At 33.8% G+C, this 10158-nt stretch overlaps 1 protein-coding gene across 2 annotated transcripts; it reads left to right on the top strand.

Moving 5' to 3' along the window:
* Positions 1-3124: 3124 nt before the first annotated feature.
* LOC106772983 (probable protein S-acyltransferase 16) lies at positions 3125-9711 on the top strand. 2 transcript variants are annotated; one of them, XM_014659642.2, is made up of 7 exons: positions 3126-3585; positions 6659-6751; positions 6831-6932; positions 7243-7323; positions 7413-7511; positions 7600-7695; positions 9063-9711. In XM_014659642.2, the coding sequence occupies exons 1-7, from the start codon at positions 3301-3303 to the stop codon at positions 9171-9173; spliced, it is 867 nt and encodes a 288-aa protein (XP_014515128.1). In that variant the 5' UTR covers positions 3126-3300; the 3' UTR covers positions 9174-9711. The 2 variants fall into 2 exon arrangements, with proteins under 2 accessions (XP_022641799.1, XP_014515128.1); XM_022786078.1 differs by lacking the exon at positions 7243-7323 and having other exon boundaries at positions 3125-3585.
* Positions 9712-10158: the final 447 nt, after the last annotated feature.

Here is a 10158-nt window from a genome sequence, read left to right as displayed (position 1 = left end):
TACGGTTATGCACCGCCGCAAGTGCGGCATCCCTCAACCGCGCCTCCCAAGTGCGCCATTTCCCAACCGCGCCTCCCAAGTGCGGAGTTCTGCGCACACCTCCTCTGGCCAGAGTCATCCCCAACCCCAACCCCAGTTCAATCTCTCTCGTCATCCCCAACCCCAACCCCAGTTCAATCTCTCTCACAACATACAAACAACATGATCAACTAATCTAATGCAAGAAAAATAACATTTAACAGAAGAACTAACCTGGACGCCTGCTGAAGTGCTAGATCTCACCACCACACAGCCACACCAAACAGCCCGAGCCCGTGAAAATGATGATAACAGAGAAGAGGAAGCACTGTAATGGTAAAATGAGTGTTGAGCAAAGTAAAAGAAAGAAGAAGGGGTGTTGAGATGCGGCACTGGGAAGCACTTTGCTTTTTCAATAGTCAGCTTTTTCAGTATTTATTGAAAATCAAAATATTCTTTTTAAGGGATAAAATGGTAATTTGGGAGGTGCAGGGAGAATGGGATGAGGTGCAGGAAGAAACACTCATTTTTTTTTAATCATTAGGATATGATATGATATTCAGTGTCAAAGAACCTTGATAATGCTTTTAGGTAAGGAAAATTATATATTTAAATTTGGTTTGGTCTTAATATAGAATGTTGATGTAATTTAGTGAAATTGATACATGTTTATGTGATTATTTATTGTTTAATACCTATAACTTAGTAGTTAGTAATCTGACCCTATAGAGTAATACATTCTTCTATGTCAATATCTAATTTAAGCACTAAAATCTAACTATTGATTAATTTATCAACTAAAAGCTAACCAAGTTATTTTTTTTCCTCGTAACCACAAACCAATAAATTGAATATTATTTATTAGTTACTAACTTTTCATACGGTTTTGCTAGATAGATATATCCTTCTTCAAACTAATTTACCACATTTATAATAATATTTAAAGTATTTATTAATTAGTTAACTTATTATATAGTTTGCTAGATCATCCTTCTTCAAACTGATTTGTCATATTTATTATAATATTTTAAGTATTATTATCCTAAGCCTCTTTAATTCATCCCTCAATTGAATACATTCATTGTTTTTAATAATGTAGTTAATGAATTTTATTTGTAATTAATTAACATAGTAGGGCAATTTAATTCCCAAAATACTTCCAAAAAAGATAAATTAATTATTTTTTGCACAATCTTCCTACCTCTATTATTTATTTATTTATTTATTAAAACTATTAAGGGAAGTGGTAAAACCACTATAAACATTTCCTGCAAATAATAAATTTATACATACCTAAAATATTAAGAGATATATTTGTAACAAAATATATCTAATAAATTATTTTATATTGATAATATTGTACATATAGTTAATTTTTTAAGTTTTTATTTAATATTTCTAAAATTTATAAATATAAATGTTGGAATCTTATATATCGATTAGAGATAATGTGAGTTTATAATATATAAATAGATATAAATTTTATTTTATAAATCGATTTTATAAATTGAGTTAGACTTAAATCTATATGTCATAACTTTATTATAAATTAAAAGAAAAAAAAAATTCTTCCATCGTAGTTAATAATTGGGTTAAATATGTTTTTAATTCCTATACTTTGGGGTGATTTTGGTTTTAGTCCATCTTTCAAACTAAGATACAATTTAGTCCTTCAACTTTAGAAAACTCTGGTTTTAGTCCTTTTTACCAAATTTTTTTTAACTTTATTTGTTGTTTCAAGCACGTTTCATTATAGCATTTGGATTGTTTATACTGTTTGACACATTTTTGCTTCAATGTTAACTGAGAAACGCATTTGAAACAACAAATAAAATTAAAAAAATTTGGTAAAAATGACTAAACCCGAGTTTTCTAAGGTTGAAGGACTAAATTATACCTTAGTTTGAAAGAGAGACTAAAACCAAAATCGCCCCAAAGTATAAGGACTAAAAACATATTTAACCCTTAATAATTTAACTATGAGCTATATTTTTAAGAAACTCATCCTTTTTACATCAAAATCACTTTGTTCAAATTTTGGTGAGAACAAAACCACAACAAAAGAAAAATTTCAAAATAAAATAACCTGTAATTGCTTTTAAAATTTAACACTAAAAGTTCTTGTAACAACAAAATCAATAGATTAGTGGATATTTTCTAAATGAAATTAGTTAACTACATTCAATTTTACTAATTTCTTAGTAGGGAAGACAATTTTTTTTTTATCCCTGATTGTTTGTTCATTAAATATGTAATGAATACTAAATGAACAGCGGATATATAGAGATAATGAATATATGTACTTAATTATTCCTTTATGATGAGACACGTATTTATATAATAATTATTAATAAATTTTATTTAAATTTTATTTAAATTCAAATTATAAAAATATAATTATTAGTGAAAAGTATATTAATCATAAAATAATAATTTACTGTTTGATTTTATTTTTATATAAACTTATGAGATTAAAATTATTATGTAAAAGGTTATTTTTTAAAATTTATATTTTGACCTAATTCATTTAAATTTATTATGTAGAAAGAATAAATTTATTTACACTAATATTTTATTGAATAATTTAGCTCAAAATTAATTTTTCATCTAAATTTATATTTCAAAAATTTGTGTTTTTACCCGTCTCCTTGACATGTTTTTTAAAGAATAAGATTCATATTTTTACATTCATTTAATATAATAAAAGATTAAAATAATCATAAAACTATAAAATTATTTTTTAAAGAAAAAAACAAAAAGTAAAAATAATAATATTAAATGAAGGTAAAAAATTTATGTATATTGAAATATTTTTTTTTTTAAATATCTATTTTGTAAAAAGTTATAAAGCATAATGCTGTAGGAAAATGTCACACATTAGCTGAAATTAATATATTTAAACAAAGTATCATTGAACAAAAGAAATATAGTTAACTTTTGATTAAAATTATATAAATAATTTATTTTGTGTTTTTAAAATCAAACAGCTTAAACCACATATTTTAATTAGAAACAGGGATTGGACAGATATAGAATATAGAAACAGAGAGAAGTTATTATTATTATGTTTGTTTGAATTTATGTATGTATAAATTGAGGTTGTTGTTATTGTTGTTGCTCAATCGATAAAGGAGGTAAAATTGAAGGCAAAACCAGCGCGTCTGGAATCCTCTCACAACTCAACCAACTAACCTCCGAATTCAAAGCGCTCTCTCTCTCTCTCGCGTTCCCGGAGACGCCGTCGTTTTGGCTTAGCCGGCGGCGCCTCCGCCTCTCCCCTCGATGGCCGCCGACAAAGGGAAGCCCTTCACCTTCTCGCTCCCTGTGAGCGTCGTCGTTTTGGCCATCGCATACATTTACGTCTCCACCGTCTTCGTCTTCATCGACCGCTGGCTCGGCCTCTTCTCATCCCCGGGGATCATGAACGCCTTGGTCTTCACCGCGCTCTCCGCCGTCTGCAGTATCACCTACCGCGCCGCCATCACCACGGATCCGGGTCGCGTCCCCGCCACCTACATCCCCGACGTCGAAGACGCCGAGAGTCCCATCCATGAAATCAAACGCAAGGTCTTCTTCGCTTCTTTGTCATTTAATTTAAAAAATAAAAATAATGGCTTTTGCGTTTGGGGGTTTCGTTTGTCGTTCATTGTTGCTTGTTTTGTTTTGTGTTCGACATGTTTGTTTTGATGCTGCATTGTTAGGTGCTTGAATTGAATGCATTCTCTTGTGGTTGAAACTTAGCTTGGTTGCGTAGGGGTTTGTTTTTCGTCTTGTTTTGTGATCTGGTGGTTGCGGAAAGAGTGGCATTTTGCAGCTTCGTTTTGAGGCCTAGCAAATCGCTTTAGGCGTGTCTGTGTTTGTGTGTGGTGCTGTTACAAGATAGCGTATTTGGAGCTTTGATTTCAGTAAGAGAGTTTGAATACGTACACGAAGGTTCCCGGAGGCACCTGTGAAAAACAATTGAAAATGGTATAGTTTGCAGTCCACTTAGAAGAGGAGGAGAGATAGGTAACAAACGACATTCGCAAAAAGTGATCAATAGAGATCACATGATGAATAACATTGGTGAAAATTTGAGTTTTAGCCGAGTTGAATAGTGTCGTGTGATTAATGTAGCCAACTTGACCTTGGGATAAACCTTGTTGTTTTTAGCTGGAGAGTTTAGTGGTTTTCTATAACTGTCCCTTGTGTTTGCTTGAGGTTTCAGTGTATGTGGCAGATACGATGAATGTTTATATGTTAAAGCTTTTTAGTTTCTTGTTGTTCTAGATTGAATTTATGCATTCTCATTGTCGTGTTGTAAAGCAAGAAAGTTTGGTGGTGTTGTGGCAGCAATGTTTTTTTCTGTATAAAAAGCTTGCAAGTGCTGTTGCGATGGTTTGTTGATGTGTAGAATGAATGGTTTTCCTAATCAGCTGTGACTATTGATTTGGAAACAAAATTGATTTCAAGATGATTAGATTGGGTAGGATCTAAGATTTGTAGTCTGTCTCTTATAATCTGATATATATTGTTTAGCAGACTAAGTTTTTTATACTCCACTCTTTGGATTTGGTTACCAAGAGCTTAAATGCTTAAGCTATGGTGCTCTTGCATTGTCTAGAATTATAATTTGAAAATATGCTTGAATACTGTATATACATTGAGCAGGAACTAAAATATGTAGTCTTTTTCTTATGAACTTGTGCGTATTGTTTGGCAGGCCAAATTTCTTCCTCCCCGTTATGTATTTAATTTCCAAGAGGCTATATGCTTAAGCTATGGTGCTTTTTTATCGTCTTGAATACTGTCTATAGACTGACATTATAATTTGAAAATATGCTTGCTTTGGTGGAATATAGCACATCAAAACCTACTCATTTTAAAGTATACTATATTGTACATGGTTGTCTTCCTTTGAATTATGCTGTCTCTTACTATTAACCCCAACATCTCATTACCATATTCTTCAAACTTGAGTTAACAACTAGAACTTACTGGTATACAATCTCAGGTCTTTAGATAGGGAATTAAATGATTTGTCATAAACTCAGGTAAGTTGTCGGTTTGAAGGAAAGTTTATGGGTCTGACTAATTTGAACTAAGTGTTTTTCTGTTGGAAGTCCCACATGACTAGAGATAAGACCAATTTATAATATATAAGTGAGGTACAAACCTCACCTTACAAGTTGGTTTTGTGGGATTGAGTTAGACTTAAAACCCACTTCTTAATATGGTATCAGAGTCATAGTCAAAGCCTATCCTAGCGATATTTCTTGTTTCTTGGGCATTTTTATTCCACTCGTTGTCGGGCCGCAATTGGACCATCCAATTTCTACTATCACGCATGAGATGTCTATATCTCGGTGTGAAGGGGGTGTGTTGGAAGTCCCACATCGACTAGAGATAAAGCCAATTTATAATATATAAGTGAGGTGCAAACCTCACCTTACAAGCCGATTTTGTGAGGTTGAGTTAGGCTTTAAACTCACTTTCTAATATGGTATCAGAGTCGTGTTCAAAACCTATCCTAGCGATATTTCTTGTTTCTTGGGCATTTCTATTCCACCCATTGTCCGGCCGCTATTGGACCACCTAATTTCTACAATCACGCATGAGATGTCTATATCTCGGCGTGAAGGGGGTGTGTTGGAAGTCCCACATCGACTAGAGATAAGGCCAATCGAGATGTATATATCTCGACGTGAGGGGGGTGTGTTGGAAGTCCCACATCGACTAGAGATAAGGCCAATTTATAAGGGGGTGTGTTGGAAGTCCCACATCGACTAGAGATAAGGCCAATTTATAATATATAAGTGAGGTGCAAACTTCACCTTACAAGCCGGTTTTGTGAGGTTGAGTTATGTTTAAAACCCACTTCTTAATGCTTTCTTTATTTGTTTTCTTTTATTTGTTGCTTCGAAAGCCAAAAGTTTGAGAGTTTGAGATAAAGAAAAGGGCTTTGCTGGTTTTCACATTTGTCCTTATTTTGTTAATTTGAATCATTAACATTTCACTTTTGTTAATGCCTATGTCAGTTTGAATCTTCTGGTTCTATTTGCTTCTAGCCTGAGTAGTTTGGGACCCTATCTCCTCGGTTGTTGAACTTGTGAAATGTGCACCCACATCTCATGTTGTAGCCACACCACGTTGAGGTTGTGGATTGCATCAGTCACAATCGATCCACAGCAATATGCAAGCAACAGCTGCAATGCAACCACAAAATCATGTTTATGTGCATGCTGTTGATATTTTCCAATACGTGCTATCGCTTTACTTCTGAAGTTAGAACAGAAATCTCGGAGTCATTACTCTTTATGATGATTTAAGATTGCTTTTATCCTTTGTTGAGTTGTCTTGGTCCCGTCTCTCTTCCTTTTTTATGATTAATGTACTTATATAGTATATAAAACTTGTGGAGTTTTTGAAGTTAGGTTCTTCTGGGTTCTTAAGTGAATTTGTGTACCCAAATTGCTACATATCATACTATGTTAAGATGGCTTATTTTATTTAACAACTTTATTGAATTAATCCCATGGCTTAAAAGGAGGATGTATTTTCTGATCTGCAAAAGATTCCCATAAATGTTGGTTTGTATATTAATATTTGAGTATCATGAAAAATAACACTTCAAGTAATCTGCTTTTGGATCTGCAAGCAGGGCGGAGATTTGCGATATTGCCAAAAGTGTTCTCACTATAAGCCTCCTCGTGCACATCATTGCCGTGTTTGTAAAAGATGTGTTCTACGAATGGTATGAATGATCTAAATTATTAATCAATGTTTAACTTAGATTTCATGATAATGGCTAAACTGTTGTCACTTGGTTGTAGGACCATCACTGCTTTTGGATAAATAACTGTGTGGGTCATGCAAACTATAAAGTCTTCTTCAATTTTGTCTTGTACTCTGTGATTTCGTGCATCTACTCCTTGGTATGTTTGAATCTTTTTCATTATCATTATGAGTTGGTTATTATTGTGATTTCCCTCTCGTGCTTATTTGGAAAGTCATTTTGTTTTTCTTTTTTCAAAAGCTCTCTTTAAAAGCTTCCAAAGAAGCAATTATTTCTCTAAAAATGGTAATCCAAACTTGTTCAAAGTTTCACTTGCATGAATGAAGTAGGTAGCCTGATTTAATTTTTTTATCTTTCTTTCTGTATTTCTCAAAGCAAGAAGCTAGATTTGATGGTTCTGCTTGTGCTGACAATCTTTTTTCATTTCTTTATTGGCTATTACTATATAGGTCTTACTTGTGGGTAGTCTAGTTTATGATGGCATACAGGATGAAGAAAAAATTGGAAAAAGCTCTTTCCGTACTGTATATGTAAGCTCTGTTAAAAATGACCACATATTTTGCATAAGCAAACTCAACAATTTGTTTTTTCATGATTTTTTTTTTCTCTATTTTTGCAGGTTGTTTCTGGGCTCTTGCTGGTCCCTTTATCCATAACATTATGTATCCTTTTTGGGTGGCATATCTATCTTGTTCTACATAACAAGACCACAATAGAGGTTATACTCGATACAAGTTTAGTTAAAAACTTCTAGTTTATTTACCAGGTTAATGTCAACTTTCTGAAATAAGAAATTGTGTTAACAGTATCATGAAGGAGTGAGGGCTTTATGGCTTGCAGAGAAAGGTGGGAGTATCTACAAACATCCATACGACCTTGGCCCATATGAGAACTTGACTTCTGTAAGAATTGAGGACTAATGCATTGTCTTTTTTGTTTAGTGGTTTTTCTCGGTTTTCACAAAGAAACATGTAATATGATATTTTGTGTTTACACTCATTGACTATCGTATGCATATTTCTAGGTTTACTAAGAAATGTATGTTTTAAATATTGCCTTATATAATGTTAACTGTTAAGGAAACTAAGATATCTTATTTATATGTAGATGATCTTAAGATTCTAGCATTGATATCCAGAATTCATTTTGAACTGGTTTTTCCCTAACAGCTGTTACCCCCACATTGTTTTTGAAATATGCTATGTGTCTCTTGCCTTTAGTGTGTGGATTCAATTTAGTTATCAGGGATTTCAGTTTATCAAGCTATGCTAATAACATAAGATTATTTATTGGTTTGTGACCGAATTCAACACTCAACTAAATGGTTCATAAGTTGCTTTGTAAGGATAGACCCTGGCTGTGCTTCAACAACAATTCTGAAACATGACTCCATTATCATATGCTGAAGTTTAACTTTTTTAATAGAAGAATAATGGCAGTAAGTAGTGATAAAAAATCTTGACCTTATGGTCATTAAAGCTGTAATATAGTCACCCTAAATCTTAGGCTGTTTGGTGATGACTTTTGAAGGGTTTTATCAGCCATTACATTGCGGTTTGCAGTATTTCTGCAAGTGATATTTTAATTGCCATTACGGCCACTTTTACCGACCATTTTCAACAATCTCAATACTGGTTTAAGGTTTAGGGTATACCACCTAACTGGAACTGATAATGTGGGATATATTATACTTAACGATACTCTGAAAGGTTAAAATGATAGATGATACAGTGTGTTTATTTGTGAGTAAATTTGTTTGATTCTCTCCATGGGCGAGTTCTGGTTCTTTGATTGTTGACATGTGCAATGCCCTCACCACCACCCATCTTCCCCTTTTCTTTATTTTTTCATTGAAACTGATAGAACTGGGAATATGGGCCAAGTGATTGAGGAAGGCCCATGGTGTGTGAAGAGTGTCTGTGAGGAGAAAAAACAGAGAGAAGGGTATGGATGGGATGGCAAATGATGTAACAGAATTACTGAACGTGTGAGTGTAGGACATACAAGAAATGATTTGAGAGAGGGTTCATCCTTGGGATCCTGATATTCCTGCTATGGACAGAGAGAGTGCTATCCTCTCTTTAGGAGTTTAGTTCTATAGCACTAGGAGTCATTTCCCTTTGTATTTTATGTTATCTGAAAATAATACGGATCAGTCCCTACTGTTATTGCATTGTTTTTCTGTCGGGTGTTTTTTTTTTCTATCATAAACGAAATTGGAAGCTCCATGTATGAACTACGGATTTGAGTTTCTGTTTAATTGCTGCAGGTTTTGGGACCGAATATCCTTACGTGGCTGTGGCCTTCAGCAAACCATATAGGTTCTGGACTTAGGTACAGCACCATCTATGATCTCCCAAAAGGTTCAACATCCAAATGAGATTTTGGCATTGCTTTGCCGTGGCCATATGCAATTTTATTCGTGTTAACCCTTGTTATGAATAGTTTGAATGATGACAATACTGAATGACCGGTGATGTTCTCTCTCTAGTCCAATACAAAGTTGCTTTTCTTGATGACAATGACCCACAATTGCTGAAGTGTAGGTGGTCAAGAGCTGCTTGCTGCATATAATTGATGAAATTGACTACACAATGTGTATGCCCTTGTGGATATTTTTCTTTTTCTTTTTCCTTCATTGCTTTGCCCATTTTCTAGGCACAGAATAGACTTTTTTTCTTGCTTTCCCCTTCTTCCGGTCTTGTTTCTGTTTGGATGATGTGGGGTTACAGCTGTAGAGTTCTGCGGAAAAAACCTATTGTACAAATAGAATTTCTGAAACAGGCAAGGAAATGCCTAAAGGGATTCCTTAATCCGTTAGAAGTTGTACTTCTGTATTCTAGAACTGTATTTCTGTATCTTGGATTTGGATTAAATATTTGTATTATCCATTTTTTAATACACATTTATTTTTTGCATTTTGATAGTTATATTATTTATATCAGCTAATTCATGCCACGTGGGGGGCGGGGGGATATGAACAGGGTTCTACTCCTTGCTTTCTTTGCGGTTGTTGCAACAGCAGGTGTATCTACGAATGCAACCTGGTGTAAGACAACCTAAGCACGAGTTAGTTGTATTGTTGAATTGTCATTGTTGTTCGGCATTGTTAGGTTTAGTCTTCAAAAACATTAATTTCGGTGGTTGCAGTAAAAGAAACTGTAATAACGCGTCAGATTCAATGTTAACAATCTAATTGTTTTGCTTTATTTTTGTAATCATTTTGCTGAGAGAATGAAGAAACATTTACATTTCCCTGTTTAGTACTGTGGCAAATAACCATTCATTCTTTCGTACTACATTGAACATGGCAGTAGCAAATCTCGGGATCCTGAGATGTATTTTTGGACAGTCTGTCGTAAGCT

The sequence above is a fragment of the Vigna radiata genome, chromosome 9 (assembly GCF_000741045.1).
Source record: "Vigna radiata var. radiata cultivar VC1973A chromosome 9, Vradiata_ver6, whole genome shotgun sequence".
NCBI classification, from domain to species: Eukaryota; Viridiplantae; Streptophyta; class Magnoliopsida; order Fabales; family Fabaceae; genus Vigna; species Vigna radiata.
Note: the sequence above shows the minus strand (reverse complement) of the source record. Positions and strands in the feature narration are given on the sequence as shown.